The 24,257-nt window shown below is 53.8% G+C and overlaps 1 protein-coding gene and 1 non-coding gene across 2 annotated transcripts in view; both read right to left on the bottom strand.

Annotated features, from left to right (window-relative positions):
* LOC137645741 (uncharacterized) overlaps nucleotides 1-24,257 on the bottom strand; it is a 326,800-nt gene that overhangs the window by 272,887 nt on the left and 29,656 nt on the right. Inside the window, exon 2 of the mRNA XM_068378640.1 lies at nucleotides 13,622-13,711. Coding sequence (XP_068234741.1) covers nucleotides 13,622-13,711 — 90 coding nt within the window. The remainder of the gene's footprint in view (nucleotides 1-13,621; nucleotides 13,712-24,257) is intronic.
* LOC137646209 (5S ribosomal RNA) lies at nucleotides 17,510-17,628 on the bottom strand. The gene has a single exon (XR_011045437.1). It is a non-coding gene; the product is annotated as a 5S ribosomal RNA (ribosomal RNA).

Raw genomic sequence — 24,257 nt, 5'->3', positions numbered from 1 at the left:
AGGGCGTGTGGCGCGCAGGGACTGGATCGTGAGGAGGCTGGATACGAGGGCGCGCAGCATCCTGATGCAGCACTGACGGGCGCGAGAGAGTAGTGGCGCGTATCCGGAAGAACCGGGCGAGGGCGCGAGTGCGCAGGTTCGGGATAGCGCGAGGGTGGGTTTGCGCGTTGGAGCGCAGGTGGGCGCTGATCCGTTTGAACAGGTATATTAACCTGTGGGCGCGCAGGGGATCATGGGCGCGCATCAGGATATGGGAGCACTGGTGTGTGCTGCTGAGGTGGGTGTGCAGGGCGCGCGATCGGATTAGGGCGCACAGGTGTGTGCTGTTGGATTGAGAGAGACTGGAACCTGGCGCGCAACCGGAGCGTCCCGCGCGACTGGAGGGGCGCGTGCAGGATTGCGCGGTCTGGAAGGAGAGTCCAGGGGTACCTGGGAGCGCCCGTGTACTAACTTAGGCACCTCCTGGACTGCGCGCTGGGATGTAGAAGCGCGTTGGCGAGCGCGTGTGCGCTGTGACTGGAACTGCGCACGATGGGCACGCCTCACGACTAACTCCAGAAGGGCGCTGCGAGTCCAGAGGTACCTGTGAGCGCCTGTGCGCTAACCTAAGAGCCTCTTGGACTGCGCGCGACGTGGCAGGAACCGGAGAACGCTGGGGCGCAGGTGGGCGCGTGTGCACAGGTGAGCGCTGGCGCGCTAGATCAGGAACTGCTGGCGGGCGCTGGGGCGCAGAAGGAAGTGGGCGCACAGGGAAACCCTGGCGCGTAACAGGAACAGGGGCGCGCACGCGAGCAGGGGAGCGCTGTGGCGCTAAGACTGGAACGGCAGCAGCAGCATGAGGGCGCGCAGGTTGAACCTGGCGCTTGAGGGCAAGAGGCGCAGATTTGCGCTCAAGTCCCTTAAGCCCCGAAGGGACCGGTGCCTGCGCAATGGTAGGTTCAGGTGGCGCGTAAAGCGCATCAGCATCCTCGAAGGGTGACGGCAGGTCAGTAGGTCTGGAGGGAGACTGGTCACAGGGTCCCGAAGGACGACCATCATCCGAAGGGGATCGCGAACGATCCCCGGAGAGGTCTAAGGTGGTAGCTGGCAGGATTGGTAAACGGCGAGTCGTCTCCTCCGCAAAGGACTGTGGTGACGACGAGTCGAAGAGGCGCCTCCTAACTCCTTTGTGAGGGGAAGGAAGACCTCTACGGCGAAGGGGAGGACGAGCCTTCCGCCTTATACGCCCATGAGGGGCTGTGGGGTCAGCAGGCTGACCATCGTAGGGCCTCCGAAGAGGAGTCTCTGCGAGTGAACTCCCCCGAGGGGGAGAATCACCGGCAGGAGAGACCATAGGACTTAGTTCCTCCATCGAAAGGTGTTCGGAGGGGGAAACTAAGCCTTCAGCTACCTCAGCAACAGGAACGGGGGTTTGACTAGACCCACGAGATGCCTCCGTCACAACAACGTCAACAACAGACAGAGGATCTATCCCTGCTGTAGTTGGCGATTGTTTGACAGCTGCACCAAGTTTGATCATGTCAAACAGGGCTTCCCTGGAGGGCGAACCCTGCAGCCCCAAGGAAGCCCAAAGCTGCAACAAATCATGGTTATTGACAGATAAATCAATGTTCATATCCTCCTCCGGGGGAGGGGGGCAGCCGCCTCGCTATGGGAGGCAACTACCTCTCCCGCACCCCGGGATCGGTCAACAGCAATACGGTCTACGCTACCACTCGCCGGCCTCTCGGAAGAGACCGCTCGAAGGGGAGCTTCGGAGGAGGAAAGGGCTACGGAAGAAGTTTTGGAATTTTCTCTCTTCAAAGAAGCCTCTGAAGGAGAAAAGATCCCTTTTAGACTTCTTCTTCCGGCGCCGGGCAAACCTCTCCCACTGGGAGGTAGACCACTCCCTACATTCGATACATACATTACCGCTATCACACCGTTGGCCCCTACAATGAGGACACAAGGTGTGGGGATCGGTGTCGACCGCCGACATAAAAGTCCCACAAGGGAGGCCGGGAAGTCCAGGGCACGTACGCATAATCAGTAGAGGCCAACTTCAAACACACTGTGAGGAAGAAAAAGCAAAAACAGATTAAATATGGCAGTCAAAACGAGGGAGAGAGCAGACAGGTCTGTTCTCCGCCCGAGCCAAAAGTAAAGTGAAGCAATCACCGGTGTGTGTGAGTGGGGGGGTGGTAGCTAGCTACCCCTCCCTACCCCCCGCTATCTAGCGGTGGGGTAGTAAACCCTCGTTAAAATTCTTATGGCTCGTCATTCAGCTACGCCGAAGTAATTACCCTATGTAAATAGCGTTGTTTGTATTTCAGTTACGGAACAAATAGAGTTTCCTAATCATGGAGACTCGAGGATAAGGGCTCTGCCCTTTAAGGGTTAGGAGTGTAACCTCCAGTCCTTAGAATTTTAATATTGCAGGGTAATCTGAAGACTAATTTCTAATCAGAATATGGAAGAATTAAATTATTTCAATATGAGATTGGGTTCCACAAATATTTGGGTAGGATTTTCAAATATATTGGAAAACACTACTAGTATAAAATATACAAAAGCTTTCTATTTGCAGTATATCCTATACTGCAAAAATACTAACTACCTGGATAAACATATACAGTACTGTAGTTCACACAGCATGTTGTCGGCATAGCTAGCTAATGCTAGCACATCTAGCCTGCTGGCTAAAAGAAAGAGAGATAGCACGGAGAACAGGCTACCTACTACTCTATATATATACAGTAAAAGGAATGCAAAAGTCTATTATTATTACCTTCTCCAGAAAGAAGGTTCAAATGGAAGGGGAGAATATAAAATTCAAGCTTCCATCCAGCTACAGTACTGTCGCCGGCAAGGATCTGTCTAAACCTTGCCGGCCGGCACCGCTGACCAGTACTGCCGGCCGGCAGTATCAGTACAGTCGGCGTGCTGCCGGTTGAGTAGGCACCATTCTGTGCCGACCTGGTAAGCAGCACCTCGGCAGTAGCCATAGTTGTTAGCAGTTCAAGAAAGAATTGAAGAACCTTTGTAAACAGAAGGGACTTCCCACCTACAGCCAACATGGCCAGCAGCTGCCGGCAGTAGCCATGACTGCCGGCTCACAGCTGTCATTACTGCCGGCCAACAGATGTTAAGACTGCCAGCCGGCAGCTGTCATGACTGCCGCCCGGCAGCTATCAACTGTAAGAGGGGGTGTCTGGTCGATCCCGGCAACCCACCGGCAACAGTAAGGTTGCCGGGATTCGCCATCATACCGTACAGTAAAGGGATAGAAGGGAAGGGAAAAGAGGGTCCTGTGAAGGGTACAGCAGGAGCCGGCCGTAGCCTGTCCTGCCCCACCTAACAAACTCCGTTCCTGTATTAGAACTATCCCATGTGGCTAAAGAATTCTATTCCTTAGCCTAGGGTTAGATTAATACGATCAAGAGGTTGGTAGCACCATCGCAACCACCTCTAATGGTAAGGAAACGGGGTTGTAGTGCCAGTGACCCCTAAGCATTAGAAGAATTCTATTCCTCAGCCTAGGGTCCACTAACACAGGACTAGTCTGCTAGGTCACAGGAAGAAGGGTCATATCATACAGACCCTTCAGGAGTGGCCTAGGGAGGTCTAGCCTCCTATGTCGGTAGCCTAACGTAGCAAAAGAATTCTATTCATCTTGCCAGGTAGCTACCGACCACAGACTAAATACTCTGAGATTCTGTCCAAAACCCCAAAAACCTGCATCTGCGGTTACAGGGGAAGGGCAGAAAAAACCGTAGGAAAGTCATGCCTGAATTAAAAATTTGAGGCCGACCCGCTAAGGTTGTAGCCTGAGGGTACATTCAGAGGGAAGAGGGATTAACCTTAAATCTCCCTTTTTGAGAGGGGTAAAGTTTCATCCAATTTAAAGAGTTACCTATCTCTGCATAATTGAAATCACCATACACAAGGGTAACCGGGGAATGTCTAAACGTATAATAACACGCCTAGATTAGGTACCTAGACGAGACGAGATCTCGGTTACCTCACTCTCCGAGACTCTAACTATACGATCGAAGTGAAAAAGGTAAAAATATACACAATGTAAATATCTTTACAAGAATATATTGCCTAAATAGCTAACATAATTAAATAATTAATTAATGATATATGATGCTATATAAAAACCGGGAAGTCGTTCTGCTAACTAAATAACATGACCAACGAACGACAGCGCTCATAGCGCCTCCGGTACAGGCTAGCTCTAAACACAATAAATTACTCAAATTTCACTGTGAAAAGAGAACTAAAAATGCCAAATTCGGAGATAATTTGTATTTTTCCTAACCATACAAACCTTAGCTATTTACTTTGGGTTTACTTTCGGCGTAGCTGAAATGACGAGCCAATAGTTTTTAACGAGGGTTAACTACCCCCGCGGTAGTTAGCGGGGGTAGGGGAAGGGGTAGCTTGCTACCCCTCCCCCCCACACACCGGTGATTTGCTTCACTTCACTTAGAGGTAGGACTTGACTTGGGGGACAGGGCTGGCAGGCAAATATGTGTAAATAGCTAAGGTTTGTATGGTTAGGAAAAATACAAATTATCTCCGAATTTGTCATTTGTTCCGTAACCGAAATACAAACCACGCTATTTACATTGGGTGACTTACCCCTTAGGAAGGGTGGGAAGTCCCCAACCTTACTGACTTTGGCTTTACCCAGGGGCTCCGCCTCCCAGTGAGTAGCACTTGAGAAAAGGAGCCCCTGCACCTCACAAGTTCCTTGCTTCGCAAAGAACGTGTGGCCTACATAAGTTGTGTGGAGGAAAGAGCGTGACTCGTCCTATGAAGTTGACCTTGAGACCTTTACATAGGAATCCAGGATAGGACGTTCCCAATACCACCTCGTCAGGGTATGGGGGACGCGACAGTATTAAACTTAATACTAAGAGCACAAGGAAGCATGGGTTACCTGCAGAGGTTGAGGTCAGCTATGCAGAGACCAGGATGCTGCTTCCCCAAGAGAGGGGAGAATGAAGAAAGAAGTAAGGGTCAGACATACTCTTTCATTCATGCAGACTAAAACCGGGTAACAACGCCCTCAACCTACTGCTACTTGTCCATAAAGGAGCCTGAGGTTAGACCAGCTGTTGTGCAGCCACCACAGGGCCGATAGAAAAGGTATCGAGGCTCCTGTGGGTCACTTCCTGCAGGTAGTGGGCTGTGAAGGTCGTCTGACGCTTCCAGACCCCAGCTTGAAGCACCTGCGTCACAGAGAAGTTTCTCTTGAAGGCCAGGGACGTAGCAATGCCCCTGACGTCGTGTGCCCTAGGGCGACGTGACGGAGGAGGGTCTGGATTCAAGGCGTGATGGATAACCCTTCGAATCCAAGCCGAGATGGTATTCTTGGTGACCCTCCTCTTTGTCCTGCCTGTGCTAACAAACAATGCTCGCACTTGAGGACGAACTGCAGCTGGTCTCTTCAAGTAATACCTCAGACTCCTCACTGGACATAGTAGCAGCTGGTCTGGGTCGCTTGTTACCAAACGGAGACTCGCGATCCTGAAAGAGTCGAATCGTGGGTCCGGCACTCCCGGATTCTGAGTCTTGGCAACAAACTCAGGGACGAACCTGAACATTACCTTCCCCCATCCCCTTGAATGGGCGATGTCGTACGAGAGACCATGAAGTTCACTAACTCGCTTGGCAGAGGCCAAAGCGAGCAGGAAAGCCGTCTTCCAAGACAGGTGGCGATCAGAGGCCTGGCGTAATGGTTCGAAGGGAGGTCTCTTAAGAGCCCTGAGAACCTGAACCACGTTCCAAGGAGGTCTCACTTCCGACTGAGGGCAGGTAAGCTCATAGCTACGTATGAGTAGAGAGAGTTCCAGCGAGGAAGAAATGTCCACTCCTTTCAGCCTAAAAGCCAAGCTTAAGGCTGACCGATAGCCTTTCACCGCTGAGACCGAAAGACGCATTTCCTCCCGCAAATAAACGAGGAACTCCGCTATTGCTGGAATAGAGGCATCGAGTGGAGAGATACCCCTCCCATGACACCAACCACAGAAGACTCTCCACTTCGCCTGGTAGACTCCCTCAGAGGACTTTCGTAGGTGCCGAGACATCCTCTCCGCACCCTGTTGCGAAAAGCCTTTCTCCGTGACGAGACGCTGGACAGTCTCCAGGCGTGAAGCCGAAGCGAGGCTACGGCCTTGTGGAAGATGTTGCAGTGTGGTTGTCTGAGTAGCTCGTGTCGTGGGGGAAGTTCTCTCGGGAGCTCCGTCAGGAGCTGCAGAAGGTCCGGGAACCATTCCGAGTGATGCCATAGCGGAGCTATCAGAGTCATTGACAGGTTGACCGATAGTCTGGTCCTGTTGAGCACCCTTCTCTTCAGACAGAACGGTGGGAAGGCGTACACGTCGATGTTGTCCCACCGTTGTTGGACAGCATCTTGCCAGAGTGCCTTGGGGTCCGGGACTGGGGAGCAGTACAGGGGCAGCTTGAAATTCAAAGCTGTCGCGAACAGATCCACGGTCGGGGAACCCCACAAAGTCAGGACTTTGTTGGCTATCTGAGGATCCAAAGACCACTCGGTACTCACTATCTGCGAAGCCCTGCTCAGACTGTCGGCGAGCACATTCTTCTTGCCAGGAATGAAGCGAGCTGATAGTGTTATCGAGTGGACTTCGGTCCACCTCAGAATCTCTACTGCAAGATGGGATAGCTGCTGCGAAAAAGTACCTCCCTGCTTGTTGATATAAGCCACTACCGGGGTGTTTTCGCTCATCACCACCACGGAGTGACCCGCCAGGGTCCGTTGGAACTGCTGAAGAGCCAGAAAGACGGCCTTCATCTCTAGCAGGTTGATGTGCAGGTACTTTTCTGATTCTGACCAAAGGCCTGAGGTCCTCTGGTTCAGAATGTGCGACCCCCACCCTTCTTTTGACGCGTCCGAAAACAGTGTCAACTCCGGGGGGAGGACGAGAAGATCTACTCCCTTTCGCAGGTTCTCGTCGACCAGCCACCACCGCAGGTCCGCCTGTTCCGAAGGTCCTATCAGGACCTGTAAGAGTGGGGAATCGGATCCTTGATTCCACCGGGACTTGAGCCGCCACTGCAGGGATCTCATCCTGAGACGGCCGTTTGGAACCAGACGAGCCAGGGAGGACAGGTGACCTAAGAGACGCAACCACGATTGGGCTGGAAGCTCTTCTCGCCTGAGGAAGGGTTCCGCCACCCTCCTCAGCCTTGCTATCCTGTCGTCTGATGGAAAGGCTTTGTGGAGATTGGTGTCTAACAACATGCCTAGATAAACCAGTCGTTGGGACGGCTGCAGAGAGGACTTCTCGAGATTTACCACGATCTCCAGATCCTGGCAAAGTCCCAGAAGCCTGTCTCGGTGTCGAAGAAGGGTCGACTCCAAATCTGCTAGGATCAACCAGTCGTCCAGATAACGAAGGAGACGGATGCCGTTCCTGTGCGCCCAAGATGAAATCAGGGTGAACACTCTGGTGAACAACTGAGGTGCTGTGGAGAGACCGAAGCACAGCACCTTGAACTGGTAGGTCTTGCTGTCTAGGCTGAATCTCAAGTACTTCCTGGAAGACGGATGGATTGGGATCTGGAAGTATGCGTCCTTTAGATCCAGTGTGCACATGAAGTCTTGTGGTCTCACTGCAAGTCTGACCGTGTCCGCTGTCTCCATGCTAAACGGAGTTTGCTTGACAAACTTGTTCAGAGCTGAGAGGTCGATGACAGGTCTCCAGCCTCCAGACGCCTTCTTTACAAGAAAGAGTCGACTGAAGAAGCCTGGGGAGCCGTCGACTACCTCCTGGAGAGCATCCTTCTTGAGCATGGTCTCGACTTCTGCCCGAAGGGCTAGCCCCTTTACCGATCCCATGGCATAGGAGCTCAACGACACTGGATTCGCTGTCAGGGGAGGTTGAGATGTCGTGAATGGGACGCGATAGCCTTGGCCGATCACAGAGACCATCCAAGCATCGGCCCCTTGTTGCTGCCACCTGTACACGCAACTTTGAAGGCATCCCCCCACAGGTGGACACGCGGGGTGACTGCCACTCCTAGCGTTTGCGGCCGCGGCCGCTCCCTCTAGGAGTCTTGCCTCCCCTGGAGGACTTACCGCCCCTCTTGTCCTTAGCTGGAAAGGGCTGGGGCTTAGACACCACTTTCTTGGCTGCCGGTGCCTGCTTTGGTGTCTTGTGAGGCTGCTGCTACGGTTGCTGCGGAGCTGGAGGCTTATAGGGCCGAGATGCAAGGGCCCTTTGGAGGAGGGAGTCCTGGCTCGACTTCCTCCACCTCTCAGCTGTGCGTTTCATGTCCTGCGGCTCGAACAGATTCCCCCCAAGGAGGGAAGCGTGCCTGAGCCTGCAGACATCCACGGCGGGGACCTTCGGGTGGATCTTCTCGGTCACCGCATCACGACGCTTCAACACCGAGTTGGCCCAAAGGTTGGTAACCTGATGTGCCAGGAACTCGATGGAGCGAGTGCCCGAGAGGAGGAAGGTCTCCAGGGCCTTCCTATTGGTCTCCTTAGACTGATCCTCGGAGCACAATAGGATGCCCAGAGAACCTAGCCAGATATCCAGCCACGAAGTGGCCTGCATGGCGCACTTCGCGACCTTCTCATGGCTCAGGATCTCCGACGCCGAGAACGTCACCTGCCGGGCGGAGAGCTTCTCAAGGGGAACTCCTCTAGCGAGCTCTTCTACTGAATGATGGAGGGGAAGAGCGAGGCTAGACTCCCCCATGATCTCAAAATACCTCCTCTGCTGGAGATGAGGAGGTGGGAGGAGTTAAATTCCGGCAGAGGAACGACTGGAGGAAGCGAGACCCGCGAGTTGAGCATTGGCCCTGGCTCTGGCACTCTTCAGCCCCTGGGACCAGGGCAAAGCCGCACTGGCCTTGGGGGGCTTCTGAGTTCCGTACACCTGATCCAGGACCGTGTCCTTGCCTTCACGGGGGGCGATCACGGGGTCCATGAACCCGTTGAGCTGTCTCATCAGGCTCAGGACTTGCCAGAAGGCGTGCTCAGACTCTTGCTGGTCTCCTCCCTGGCAGCTAAGTCTCCCGTCCCCGGAATCTCTTCCTGGGGAGATGCGTGGACGTTCTCCCGGGGTGCAGCTGGCTCCTGACGAATTCGAGAAGAAGACATCGGAATCGTCTTGGAGTCTTTAGGTTCCCTCCTGGGAGGGATACACGACCCCAACAAAGAGGTCTGGAAGGTGCCTTCCACGCGAGACGATTCCCCTCCACGAGGAGACGACTCGCCCCTTGGTGCCGAGGGGGAGACCACTACCTCACTGGATTCTCCTGAGGACAGAAAAGCCTCGTCTTCAGGAGAAGGAGAAAGCGCCTGCGAAGGGGATGGAGCCTTCCTGACGGACCTCTTAGGAACCAGCTTCTCCCTGGGAGAAGTCACCACGAAGTCCACTCCTCTCCTTCTCTTCAGCGGGGGCGAGGCCGCCGTTGGCTTGTGTCCTTGATCGGCGAGTGCCGGCTTCATAGCCTTCACTAACGCCCGCATCAAAGGACCAAACCAAGACTGCCGAGACACGGACACAGAGTCCGAAATTCCCGCTGGAGGGAAGGGGATCGGGCAATCCTTCGGAGTGGACACCACTGGACCTGCCTGTAAGGAAAAAGGGGAAGAAAGTTGTTCTGACCTCTCCGATGGGTCTTCCCTATCCTGAAAAAGAGACCTGCGCTTAGGCGGGGGCGATCCTGATTGCGGTCTGGTGACAAGCGTCCCTGCTGCTGTCGCGAGCTGCGGAACCTGACGCGAACGGGGGTTGTGTTGACGCTCGTGCGTAGGCGACACTAAGGAGTCGCGCGCGAGAGGCTGTTGAAGCGCGGGTGCGCAATCGCGCGGAGACAATCGAGCGCCGGAGTGGTCACGAGCGGGCGAACAATCGCATGGGCGTGTAGGCGAGTGAGCGCGAGGGCGAGCGCGTTGGTGCGTCGGCGCGTGGGCGAACGAGATCGCTCCGACGACCGCTGTCGATGGTGTCCAGGGGACCTGTAACGCGTGGGAGATCGATGACGAGCAGGCGATCGATGGCGTGTTGGTGAACGCTGGCGCGTAGGCGAGCGATGGCTCGTTGGCGCATGGTGGCGCGTTGGCGCATGGTGGCGCGTTGGAGAGCGATGGCGCCTAGAACGCACAGGCGAGCGACCGCGCATGGGCGAGCTGAAAGAAGGAGACCCATGTTTCTCCAGATCCTCTGGGGATCCCTGAAGCGCTGGGGACCGTTGACGCGCAGGAGATCGCTGACGAGCAGGGGAACGTTGACGCGTCTGTGATCGCTGGCGAGCAGAAGGGCGACGCGTGGAATCCTGTGTGGGAGCTGCCGGCGCGTTGTGCAAAGGCGAATATTCACGAACGGCCTCAGGAACAGGAGGAGCGTGGGCGAGAGGGCGTACAGTAGCCTTAGAAGTACACGTAGGCGACCGCGAGCATTGTTGCGCTGGAACAGGCTGACGAGCAGGATCGCGAGGGCGAGGAGAAGAAGAGTCCTTATCCAAGACCTGAACCGAAGTTCTAGGTCGCGCGGGCGAACGTGGGCGCACAGGGCGCGTATCAGGAAATGGGAGCGCAGGTGCGCTCTGACGGGCAGGAGATCTAGAGCGCTCAGGAGACCGATGGCGCGCTGGGCGCACAACAGGAACAGCAGGATGTTCAGAGTCCTCAGGAGAGCGCTGGCGAGCAGTGGGGCGACGATCATCAGGAGAGCACTGACGAACAGGAGAGCGCTGGCGATCAGGAGAACGCTGACGAGCAGTAGAGCACCTGTGCGCTAACTCTGCAGAAGGGTGAGCAGGGGAACCCTGACGCGCAAGGGAAGCACCCACACCGTGGGAGGCAACCCTTTGCCCCAAAGGGACCGTTGCCCGTCGGATGACGAGGTCAGACTGCTGTCCATCTGCACCGGGGGCGGAAGGTCTGGAAGGCGTTGGAGAACGAGATTGATCCCCGGAGAGGTCTAAGGAGGCAGGAGCTGCAGGCTGCTTACGGCGAGGAGAATCCCCATCGGAGGAAGGAGGCGAAGATTCAAAAAGGGGCCTCTTAGCACCCTTATAGGGAGACGGGAGGCCCTTACGACGTAGCGGACGGTGAGCCTTACGGCGAAGGCGGCCACGTGGGGGGTCGTCAGGATCATCCGTCCTCCGAAGGGGAGTCTCAGTCAAAGCGCTCCCCCGAGAGGGAGGCTTGGCAGAAGAAGAGCCCGTGGGACTCCCTTCCCCCTTCGAAGGATGTACAGAAGGGGGAGGAGAGCCTTCAGCAACGTCATCCTCATCAAGAACCGCAGAGGTTTGCCCCGACCCGTCGGAAGCCTCTGTCACCACGACGTCGACGATAGACAGAGGATCTACCTCTGCTATCACCATCGACTGCTTAACAGCGGCCCCCAACTGGACCAGGTCAAACAGGGCTTCCTTGGAGGGCAGGCCCTTCAGCTCCAAGGAAGCCCAAAGCTGAAAGAGATCATCATGAGACAAAGAATCATTATCAACAACCTCCCACGGGGGAGGAGGGGGAGCCGCCCCGCTATGGGAGGCGACGCCCTCTCCTCCAACCCAAGGTCGGGAAACAGAACTAGGGCCTACGCTCCCACTAGAGATTGATCCCCGGAGAGGTCTAAGGAGGCAGGAGCTGCAGGCTGCTTACGGCGAGGAGAATCCCCATCGGAGGAAGGAGGCGAAGATTCAAAAAGGGGCCTCTTAGCACCCTTATAGGGAGACGGGAGGCCCTTACGACGTAGCGGACGGTGAGCCTTACGGCGAAGGCGGCCACGTGGGGGGTCGTCAGGATCATCCGTCCTCCGAAGGGGAGTCTCAGTCAAAGCGCTCCCCCGAGAGGGAGGCTTGGCAGAAGAAGAGCCCGTGGGACTCCCTTCCCCCTTCGAAGGATGTACAGAAGGGGGAGGAGAGCCTTCAGCAACGTCATCCTCATCAAGAACCGCAGAGGTTTGCCCCGACCCGTCGGAAGCCTCTGTCACCACGACGTCGACGATAGACAGAGGATCTACCTCTGCTATCACCATCGACTGCTTAACAGCGGCCCCCAACTGGACCAGGTCAAACAGGGCTTCCTTGGAGGGCAGGCCCTTCAGCTCCAAGGAAGCCCAAAGCTGAAAGAGATCATCATGAGACAAAGAATCATTATCAACAACCTCCCACGGGGGAGGAGGGGGAGCCGCCCCGCTATGGGAGGCGACGCCCTCTCCTCCAACCCAAGGTCGGGAAACAGAACTAGGGCCTACGCTCCCACTAGGGCGGTCTCTCCTTCGGAGCCAGACGAGGGGGAGCTTCGGAGGAGGTTTGGGCGACGGAAGAAGAGTCCCGAGAGCCTTCCTCCTTCAAGGCAACCCCAGAAGGAGAACGGTCTCTCTTGGACTTCTTCTTACGCCGGCGGCCAAACTTCTCCCACTGGGAGGCAGACCACTCCCTACACATACTACAAGTATTTTCTCGGTCACACCGTCGGCCTCGACACTGCGGGCAAAGGGTGTGAGGATCCATATCCACCGCAGACATGAAAGTACCGCAAGGGCGACCGGCAATACCAGGGCACTTGCGCATGATGGATATCCAAGGGTGAGGCCAACTTCAAACACACACAAACTGAGGAAAAGCAAAAAAGATTAAGGCTGTCAAACGAGGACGATGGACAGACACGTCTGTTCATCGCCGGAGCCAAAAGTGAAGTAAAGAAAATCACCGGTGTGGGGGGGAGGGGTAGCAAGCTACCCCTTCCCCTACCCCAGCTAACTACCGCGGGGATAGTTAACCCTCGTTAAAAACTATTGACTCGTCATTTCAGCTACGCCAAAAGTAAACCCAATGTAAATAGCGTGGTTTGTATTTCGGTTACGGAACAAACTATTCATTGTAAAGACCCAATACTCAACTTTCCGAAGGCGAAATAAGTTGGAGAATGCATAATAAAATCCTTGAAAATCGATCGAAAAGTTAGACCAACAGGGAACACCACTGAGCGAAATCGCTACAAAATTAGGAATGTCCGCCATCTTGGGAATGGCGCTGGGGTGGTGGTCAATAGTAGTACGGGAAGGGGGGTAACCTTGTTACGGCCCCCTTCTATTCTTTTGCCACGTCACCCTCGAAGCGTAAACGCTATTAGGGGTGCAGATTGCTATGTGGCATGTCAAGAATGCGTCCTCTGATATTATGCGATATCCTTGAAAAAATTTTAAGGATATTCGCTCCAGGAGTTAGAATTCTGGAACCTGAAGGTTAATTCTCTGGGAATATCACTGTAGTATAATATATCCCTATGGAAGCTATCTTAGGAACTTCCATCAGGACGACATGGTTTGAGCCCAAAAATCTCGTACAGTATATAGCATGAGTGATGGATCTGCGGCCTTGTCGTGAAGGGGTTATAGAATGATAGTTTGTATCCTTGTAGGAACAAATACACAATAACAATGAAAGTGGTGAAATATTATACCGCGGAGCGCGTTTCTCAATTTCATGTTGAAAAAAAAGAGTGAAATTTTCTCCAGGTATGAATGCCACCTAATATTATAATGCTAATCACAAATGATGAACTGAAACATATAGTAAGAAAAAATTAAAAATCTCATAAACATTATCAATAAAACCATACATAGAGTAATGTACTTACTTGAATTTATATTTGCCAAAAGAGGAGTTTTTAAACGATTATTCCATGCCTCTTCACATCGATACGCTGCCGACAAGAATGTCCGACAGTCTGAAAATAGGAGAGAAAATGTTATTTAAATAACATCATACAAATAAAAAAACTACATAAATTTCCCAAAATAGTCATCAGTAACATATACAGTACCAACAAAAGAAATAAATAGAGATAATCTAGCAAAATGACAAATTTGTAGATAATTTGTATTTTTCCTAACTATACAAACCTTAGCTATTTAATATGGGGGTTATTACTTCGGCGTAGCTGAAATGACGAGCCGTTACAATTTTACGAGGGTTTACTACCCAACCGCTAGATAGCAGGGGGTAGGGAGGGGTAGCTTGCTAAACCACCCCCCCCCTCACACACCTGTGAATACTTCACTTTGCTTAGAGGTAGGACTTCACAGGGGACAGGGCTGACGGGCAAGTTTGATTAAATAGCTAAGTTTTGTAGTTAGGAAAAATACAAATTATCTACGAATTTGTCATTTGTTCCGTAACTGAAATAAAAACCACGCTATTTAATATGGGTGACTCACCCCTTAGGAAGGGTGGTAAGTCCCTGCCATACTGGCTTTGGCTTTGCCCGGGGACTCAATATTTGAGTGTGTAAGTACTCAAGATATAAGGAGTCCCTGCGCCTCGCTAGCATTGCTGTGTAACTGCTGCGGCCTACATAAGCTGTGTGTGAAGGTGAGAAGTGACTCGTCCTAGGAAGTTGACCTGGAGTTCTTCAGATGGAATTCTAGGCTAGGACTCTCCCAATACCACCTCGTCAGGGTATGGGGACATAACAGTATTGACCTTAATACTGGATACACAAGGAAGCATGGTTTACCTACAGTGGTTTGAGGTCAGCTGTGCAGAGACCCCAGGATGCTGCTTTCTCCAAGGGAGGAGAGGATGAAGAAAAGAATAAGGGCCAGACAAACATGACAAATTCGGAGATAATTTGTATTTTTCCTAACCATACAAACCTTAGCTATTTACATTGGGTATTACTTTCGGCGTAGCTGAAATGATGAGCCATTAGATTTTAACGAGGGTTTCCTACCCCGCGCTAGTTAGCAGGGGTAGGGAGATGGGTAGCTTGCTACCCCTCCCCCCCCTCACACACAGGTGAAATGTCTCACTTCACTTAGAGGTAGGACTTGACTTGGGGGACAGGGCTGGCAGGCAAATATGTGTAAATAGCTAAGGTTTGTATGGTTAGGAAAAATACAAATTATCTCCGAATTTGTCATTTGTTCCGTAACCGAAATACAAACCACGCTATTTACATTGGGTGACTAACCCCTTAGGAAGGGTGGAAAGTCCCCAGCCATACTGGCTTTGGCTTACCAGGGGACTCAGAATCCGAGTGAGTCGCACTCGAGAAAAGGAGTCCCTGCACCTCACAAGTTCCTTGCTCCGCAAGGAAACGTGTGGCCTACATAAGCTTGTGTGTGAAGGAAGAAAGTGTGACCCGTCCTACGCAGTTGACCTGGAGTTCCAGATGGAACTCTGGGTTAGGAAGTTCCCAATACCACCTCGTCAAGGTATGGGGGACGCGACAGTATTGACTCAATACTCGGAACACAAGGAAGCATGGTTTACCTGCAGAGGTTTGGGGTCAGCTATGCAGAGACTAGGATGCTGCTTCCCCACTAAAAAGGGATGATGAAGAAAGAAGTAAGGGCCAGACATACTTCTCTCGTTCATGCAGACTAAAACCTGATAATAATGCCCTCAACCTTCTGCTACCTGTCCAAAAAGGAGCCTGAGGTTAGACCAGCTGTTGTGTAGCCACCACAGAGTGATAGAAACGTATCGATACTCCTGTGGGTCACGTCCTACAGGAAGCGGGCTGCGAAGGTCATTAGACGCATACAGAGTCCAGCTTGTAGCACCTGCGTCACAGAGTAGTTCTACTCGAAGGCGAGGGACGTTGCGATGTATCCGACATCGTGCTGTAGGGCGACGTGACGGGGGAGGGTCTGGATTCAGGTCGAGATGAATGTCCTTGAGTCCGAGCTGAAGAGGTATACTGGTGACTCTCCCCTGTGTCCTCCCTGTGCTCCCAACCCGGCTGCACGTGAGGACAAACTGTAGCTGTTCTCAAAGATAACTCCTCGATTCCTTTACTGGCAAGAAAGAGAAGGTTTGGGTCATCTGATACAGAATGGAGACTCAAAATCTTGAAGGAGTCGGACCAAAGGTCCGGGACTCCAAGATTCTGAGTCTAGAAAACAACTCAGGAGCGAACCTGAATGTTGCCTTCCCCTATTCTCTTGAAAGGGCGGAGTCGTACGAGACCATGAAGATTGCTTACACACTGGCCGAGGCCAGAGTGAGCAGGAGCAGCGTCCCCCAAGACGGAATACGATCAGAGGCCTGACGTAATGGTTCTTGAGAAGATCTCTTAAGGGACTAAAGAGTCCGAACCATGCCCCATGGAGGAGGTCTCACTCCGACTGGTGGCAGGGACGTTCGCAGCTTCGCTAGAAAGGTCCAGCGGGAAGGAAAAAGTCTATTCCTTTCAGCCTGAAGGCCAGGGAAAGGCTGAGCGATAGGCTTCACTGCCGAGAGCGGAAAAGAGTTTCTTCCCGCCGAAAAGCAATAACTCCGTTATTGCTGGAGAAGAGGCCTCAATGGAAGAGGTATCTCTCCCACGACACCAACCACAGAAGACTCTCCACTTCGCCTGGTAGACCCCTGCGGATGACTATCGCAGGTGAAGCGACCTCCGCTCCGCAACTGTAGCGGGTTGTCTCTTCTTGAGGAGGCGGCGTAGTGTCTCCAGGCGTGAAGCCGAAGCAATGCAACGGCTCGTGAAAGATGTTGTAGTGTGGTTGTTTGAGTAGCCTGTGCCGTGGAAGAAGCTCTCCCGGGAGTTCCGTCAGGGGAAGCAGAGGGTCCGGAAACCGTTCTGCGTATAGTCACAGTGGAGCTCTCAGGGCCATCGAAAGGTTGACAGACAACCTGGTCTTGTTGAGACCCATTCTTAACAGAGAACAATGGTGGGAAGACGCAGGCGTCGATGTTGTCCCACCGTCACCGGAAAGCATCTTGCCAAAGAGTCTTGGGGTGTGAGACTGGGGGGAAGAACAGCGGAAACTTGAAGTTCCAAACTGTCGCGATCAGGTCCCCCAGGCCAGGACTTGCTGGTTACTATAGGCCAAAGACCCCCAGGTACTCTCTATCTGCGAGGCTCTGCTCAGATAGTCGGAGAGAACATTTCTCTGCCCGGAATGAGCAAGCCGATAGTGGTATTGAGAGGACCTCGGATCATCTCAGTATCTCTACTGCAAGATGCGAAGGTATGAAAATGCGTCCCCTGCTGATTGGAATACGCCAGTACCATTAAGTCGTCGCGCACGGAGCGACTCGGCAGGAATTGTAGGATCTGTAGAGGGGCCAGACTACGGCCCCTAAGCCTGCCTGAATGATGGGGAGGTATCCTTCAGGTCCTGCCCATAGGCCTGAACCGGAACATGCTCCCTCCCCCCCCCCCCCCCCCTTTACTTTGACGAGTCCGAGAACAGCATCAAAATGTGGGGAAAGGACGAGAATATCCACTCCCATCAAGAGGTTCCATAGGTCAACCCCCATTGCAGATCTAAACGTTCCGCTGGTCCCATAGGGGCCAGAAAGTCCGGTTAATCGTTGCTTTGATACCACCGTAACTTGGGCCGCCTCACAGGGAACTTATCCTGAGGCGACCGTTCAAGACTTTAGACGGGTCAATGAGGAAAAGAGACCCAGGAAACGTTCCAAGGTAGGGCTGAAAGCTCTGCTTGACTGAGGACAGGTACTGCGACTCTCCTCAGCATTGTCACAGTCAACTGAAGGGAAGGCTCGGAGAAGGAGGCAACAGCATCTGGTGTTCCCAGGCGGTCGCCCATCCAAGTACTGACCAGACCCAACGTTGCTTAACTTCGCTGATCGGACGAGAAGCAGTGTTTCCAACGTGGTATGGCCGTTGACGCAATATCATGGCTAGATACTCCAGATGTTGAGGCAAAAGTAGAGAAGGCTCCTAGCAAATTACCATGATCCCTCACTCTTGGTAAAGACCCGGAAGCTTGTCCCGGCGCTGAAGAAGGTCGAGCCCGAGCCTACCGGAGTTGACCAGACCTCCAAAAAGCGAAGGAGGCGGAAGCCTGCTCCTGAGCGGCCATGAGGAAAGCAGGGAGAGTTCTCTGGGGAAAAAGCTGCGATACCGCGGCGGGATCGCCACACCGCATCTTAAGCAGGAACACCTGTAGTCTAGGCTGAATTCCAAAAGCTTCCTGGAAGATGGATGGAATGGAACCTGAAAGTACACGTCCTTCCAATCCAGGGCCTAAGGAGTCCTGCAGCCTTGATACCAGTCTGATCGACTCTGCTGTTCCACGCTGGACGAAGTTTGTTCGACAAACTTGATCAGAGCTGAGAGGTCGACAACGGAACTCCCGTCTCAGTTGCTTTCCCAGAGGAAAGGATCGACTGAAGAATCCGGGGGGTGAAGCCGTCGACGACCCTATCGAGGACCTTCTCCTAAGGCATGGATCCTTCTGCCCAAACGGGCAAAACTCTTGCCGACCCCATGGCATAGAGGCTCAGTGACACTGGATTCGCTGACAGAGACGGAGAGATGGTAAGAGCGAGGCGCGATATCCTTGGCTGATCACGGAGATCGTGCAGGAATCTACATCGGGAAGCTGTTATCCGGATGAGTAACCTTAGGCATTCCCCCAGCGTGAGACCTGCAAGGGGGGGTTGCCAATCCTAGAGTTTGTGAACTCTGCCGCTCCCTCTAGGATTATGCCTCCCCGGGAGAGCCTCCCGTGCTACCTGTCCCTGACAGGAGGGGACTGCTATTGTACACCTTGTCTTAGCTGCCGTAGCCGGTCCGATAACTTAGGCCAACGAGATTGAAAGAAGAGGCGTTTGAGGCCTGCAGGGTCTGGAAGAAAGTGCCTTGGAGGAGTGGAAACGGAAGTCGACTTCCTCCGCACAACAGCTGTCCATGTCTCTGTCCTTGGGCTCAAACAAGCTCTTCCCAAGGATGGAAGAGTGTCTGAGCTTGTCGACATCTACGGATGAGACACCCGAGGGGAAGCCCTCGGTCACTGCGTCGAGATGCTGCAACATCAAGTTTGCCCGCAAGTTCGAAACTTAGCGACGGAACGCAAAGGTGCTTGAGCCTGAGAGGAGGAAAGTACCTATGATCTTCCTGGAGCTTCCTTGTACAAAACCTCGGGTCGCAACCGAGGAGGGAAAGGACCTGGTAAGCCCCTTCCACGGGATGGAGAAGAGGAGGGGCTAAACCAGTCACCCCTTGCCCGACGGAAATATCTCGAAAGGAAAACTCCCTGGCACGACACTTTCAGGGAATGACGAGGAAGAAGGGCTAACACAGGTTCTGGAAAGAAGAATGTTGCCCAGACCTCTCTGAAGATTCTTCCTGCTCTTGCACGTGCCATGCGCTGCGTTTACGGGGTGAAGACCGTGTTCTGGAAATACGCTCTCCAGAAGACTCGCCAGGGTGGCCGTGTTGCGAAACCCCGTCGGGAATCGCGGTCGCAATCGCCCTGGCGCTCGCGCGATGGTAAATCAATGGTTCGCATGTGGCCGAACGTGGAAGCGCCCGTGCGCGGGCACGCAGGAGCGCGGACGAAAGTGCGCGAGGGAGCGCAGAAGGAGGGCCAGCGTGGCTGGAAGGGCGAGAGCTGGCGGTCGGAATCCGATAGTTCACAGGCGAGCGATGACCCGTAGGCAAGCAATGGCTACTGCAGGAATCAAGGCGGCGCTCACGCGATGGAACCCCGTCGGTTCGCGCGATGGAACCCCGTCGGTTCGCGCGATGGAACCCCGTCGGTTCGCGCGATGGAACCCCGTCGGTTCGCGCGATGGAACACCGTCGGTTCGCGCGATGGAACACCGTCGGTTCGCGCGATGGAACACCGTCGGTTCGCGCGATGGAACACCGTCGGTTCGCGCGATGGAACACCGTCGGTTCGCACGATGGAACACCGTCGGTTCGCACGATGGAACACCGTCGGTTCGCGCGATGGAACACCGTCGGTTCACGCACGGGCGAACATTGGAGCGCATGCGCGTAGGCGCACGGGCACGTGGGCGTGTGGTGGTGCGAGCGGTCGGGAGACCGATGGCGCGTAGGCGGGCGATGGCGAGTTGACAACCGATGGCGCGTTTTGGCAAGCGAAGGCCCGTAGGCGAGTGAAGGCGCGTTGGCGAGCGCCGGCGCGTTGGCGAGCGCCGGCGCGTTGGCGAGCGCCGGCGCGTTGGCGAGCGCCGGCGCGTTGGCGAGCGCCGGCGCGTTGGCGAGCGACGGCGCGTTGGCGAGCGACGGCGCGTTGGCGAGCGACGGCGCGTTGGCGAGCGACGGCGCGTTGGCGAGCGACGGCGCGTTGGCGAGCGACGGCGCGTTGGCGAGCGACGGCGCGTTGGCGAGCGACGGCGCGTTGGCGAGCGACGGCGCGTTGGCGAGCGACGGCGCGTTGGCGAGCGACGGCGCGTTGGCGAGCGGTGGTGCGTTAACAAAACGCTAGCGAGCAGGCGAAGAATCGCGCGGGCGCGTAGGAGATCGCTGACGCGTAAGAGACTAGGGATGGTTAGCGCGCATCGCGCTAATCAGAAGGCGCGCAGGTGTATCAGGAAGGTGAGCGCTGATGCGAGCTGTCAATCAGGCGATCCTGGACGGTCAGAAAAAATTGTTGGCCCACATTGGTGCGTGGCAGAAAAGGGCGCGCAGATGTGCGCTGGCGATTGAAGGAAGCTGGCGCACAGAAGGACAGAAGTAAAGGTGAGCGCTGGCGAACAGGAGGAATATCTACGGCAAGACTCAGCTACCGGAGATCGTGGTCCACAGCAGGCGGGTGCTAGATCGCTACTGATGGTGTCCAGGGGACCTGACACGCGTGGAAGATCGATGGCGATCGTTGACGTGCAGGAGATCACTGACGAGCAGGCGAACGATGACGCGTCTGTGGTCGCTGGCGAGCTGGTGATCGCTGGAAAGCAGAAGGGCGACGCGTGGAATCCTGAGCGTAGAAGAAGAGTCCTTGTCCAAGACCTGAACCGAAGTTCTAGGTTGCGCGGGGGAACGTGGGCGCACAGGGCGCGTATCAGGAACTGGAAGCGCAAGTGCGCTCTGACGGGCAGGAGATCTAGAGCGCTCAGGAGACCGATGGCGCGCAGGGCGCACAACAGGAACAGCAAGATGTTCGGAGTCCTCAGGAGAGCGCTGGCGAGCAGTGGAGCGACGATCATCAGGAGAGCGCTGACGACCAGGAGAGCGCTGGCAAACAGGAGAGCGCTAGCAATCAGGAAAACGCTGATGAGCAGGAGAGCGCCTGTGCGCTAACACTGCAGAACGGCGCGCAGGGGAACCCTGACACGCAAGGGAAGCACCCCCCGTAGGAGGCAACCCTTTGCCCCGAAAGGACCGTTGCGCGTCGGATGACGAGATCAGACTGCTGTCCATCTGCACCAGGGGCGGAAGGTCAGGAAGGCGTTGGCGATCGATCCCCGGAGAGATCTAAGGAGGTAGGAGCTGCAGGCTGCATACGGAGGAGATTCAAAAAGGCGCCTCTTAGCACCCTTATAGGGAGACAGGAGGCCCTTACTACGTAGCGGACGGTGAGCCTTACGGCAAAGGCGGCCAACAGCAACAACAGCAGAAGAGTCCTCCGAAGAGGAGTCTCTATGAGTGTACTCCCTCGCGAACGAAAGAGAAACACTTCGTAGAAGAGACGGATCAGCCAGTGACCTAAAAAGATCAATCCTCCGAAGAGGGGCTCCTGCAGTTGCCCAGCCCCTTGAGCGTACCTGGAGGTGCGACCGCTCAGCACCAAGAGCATAGTCGCACAAAAAAAAGGCAAGAGGAGATCCCCCAAAAGGGAAAAAACTCAAGCCTGGATAGGAAAACTTCCCTCGGAAGGAAAGTTACCCACCCAAAGAGGCGAGCCTCCTGAGTGTTCTAAAATGAACTGGAGAGCTGTCAATCGTCACGGGAGTACTTCCAGGAGAAGGAGACACGCCCCTGACGAAGATCTATAGGGGAAGCAGCAACAGCAGAATCCCCAGGCCTCAACAAGACAGCTCACTCCATTGCCACATCACAGAAACGAACTAGATCGTTAACTGTGAAAAATAAAAACAACCACTTACACTCACGGAAGGAGAGCTGTATCAAACACAGAATTATAACAATTATAATTATGTAACTATGTAACTGCGTAATTTAAAAAAATGAATGAACACTAAATAAAGAACGAAAACCCCGAAAGGAATCGTTCTACAAAACTGAAAAATCAACCAAAACAATTAGATTCATAAACTAATTGAGACAAAACATACGGCGTAGCAACGCCACCCACACGGGAAGGACTCAACCGCAACCCATGAAATTACACTGTGGTGGCCTAATTGCCGAGGGCTCCACGGAGATATCGTACACTACACACACAAGCACGAACTCTGAAAAGGAAACTTACTGATTTCTATACTCAAATATATACATAAACACGAAAAAATTATTACATATATATTGAGTAAAAGAAAAGTAAGTGATTAAGTAAAGACAAAACAAAAAAAATAGCTGCCAAGCGAGGACAAAGACAGGCACGTCTGTCCACTGTCCGAGCCAAAAGTGAAGTGAGACATTTCACTGGTGTGTGAGGGAGGGAGGGGTAGCAAGCTACCCCTCCCCCTACCCCTGATAACTAGCGCGGGGTAGGAAACCCTCGTTAAAATCTAATGGCTCGTCATTTCAGCTATGCCGAAAGTAATACCCAATGTAAATAGCGTGGTTTGTATTTCGGTTACGGAACAACTTTTCATTCATGCAGACTAAAACCAGGTAACAATGCCCTCAACCTTCTGCTACCTGTCCATTAAGGAGCCTGAGGTTAGACCAGCTGTTGTGCAGCCACCACAGGGCCGATAGAGAACGTATCAAGCCTCCTGTGTGTCACGTCTTGCAGGTAGTGGGCTGTGAAGGTCGTCTGACGCTTCCACACCCCAGCTTGAAGGACCTGCGTCACTGAATAGTTTTTCTTGAAGGCTAGGGACGTAGCTATGCCCCTGACATCATGTGCTCTAGGGCGATGTGACGGAGGAGGGTCAGGATTTAAGGCTAGGTGTATTACCTTGCGAATCCAGGCTGAGATGGTATTCCTAGTGACCCTCCTCTTCGTTTTCCAAGTGCTCACAAACAAGGCTTGCACCTGGGGACGAACTGCAGCTGTTCTTTTAAGATACAACCTCAGACTCCTTAATGAGCACAGTAGGAGATGGTCTGGGTCATCTGTTACAGAAAGAAGACTCGAAACCTGAAAAGAGTCGAACCGAGGGTCCGGCACTCCCGGATTCTGAGTCTTGGCAACAAACTCAGGGACGACCCTGAACGTTACCTCCCCCCTCCCCTTGAATGGGCGATATCGAATGAGAGACCATGAAGTTCGCTGACTCGTTTGGCCGAAGCCAAAGCTAGAAGGAACACCGTCTTCCAAATAAGATGGCGATCTGAAGCCTGGCATAATGGTTCGTAGGGAAGTCTCTTCAGAGACCTGAGAACTCGAACCACGTTCCATGGAGGTCTCACTTCCGACTGAGGACAAGTAAGTTCATAACTCCGTATGAGTAGAGAAAGTTCCAGCGAGGAAGAAATGTCCACTCCTTTGGGCCTGAAGGCTAGACTTAAGGCTGAGCGATAGCCTTTCACTGCCGAGACTGAAAGACGCATTTCTTCCCGCAAATACACGAAGAACTCCGCTATTGCTGGAATAGTGGCATTGAGTGGAGAGATGCCCCTTCCACGACACCAACCACAGAAAACTCGCCACTTCGCCTGGTAGACCCCTGCGGATGACCTGCGCAGGTGTCCAGACATCCTATTCGCAACTTGCAGCGAAAATCCTCTCTCAGCGAGGAGGTGCTGGATAGTCTCCAGGCGTGAAGTCGAAGCGAAGCTACGGCTTTGTGGAAGATGTTGGCGTGTGGTTGTTTGAGTAGCTCGTGACGTGGAGGGAGTTCTTTCGGGAGTTCCGTGAGGAGTTGCAGAAGGTCCGGAAACCACTCTGCGTGATGCCATAGCGGAGCTATCAGGGTCATCGATAGATTGACCGATATTCTGGTCTTGTTGAGCACCCTCCTCATCAGACAGAATGGGGGAAAGGCGTATACATCGATGTTGTCCCACCGTTGTTGGAAGGCATCTTGCCAGAGAGCCTTGGAGTCCGGGACTGGGGAGCAGTACAGCGGGAGCTTGAAGTTCAGCGCTGTAGCGAACAGATCCACCGTCGGGGAACCCCACAAAGTCAGGACTTTGTTGGCTACTTGACAATCCAAAGACCATTCGGTACTCACTATCTGCGTCGCTCTGCTCAGACTGTCGGCGAGCACATTCCTCTTGCCTGGAATGAAGCGAGCTGATAGTGTGACCGAGTGGACTTCGGACCATCTCAGTATCTCTACTGCAAGATGGGATAGCTATTCTGAAAAGGTACCTCCCTGATTGTTGATATAAGCCATCACTGTGGTGTTGTCGCTCATCACCACCACAGAGTGGCCTGCCAGGACCTGATGGAACTTCTGAAGTGCCAGGA

The sequence above is a fragment of the Palaemon carinicauda genome, chromosome 8 (genome assembly GCF_036898095.1).
Source record: "Palaemon carinicauda isolate YSFRI2023 chromosome 8, ASM3689809v2, whole genome shotgun sequence".
In the NCBI taxonomy this organism is placed as follows: domain Eukaryota; kingdom Metazoa; phylum Arthropoda; class Malacostraca; order Decapoda; family Palaemonidae; genus Palaemon; species Palaemon carinicauda.
This window is presented reverse-complemented; position numbering and strand designations above follow the sequence as displayed.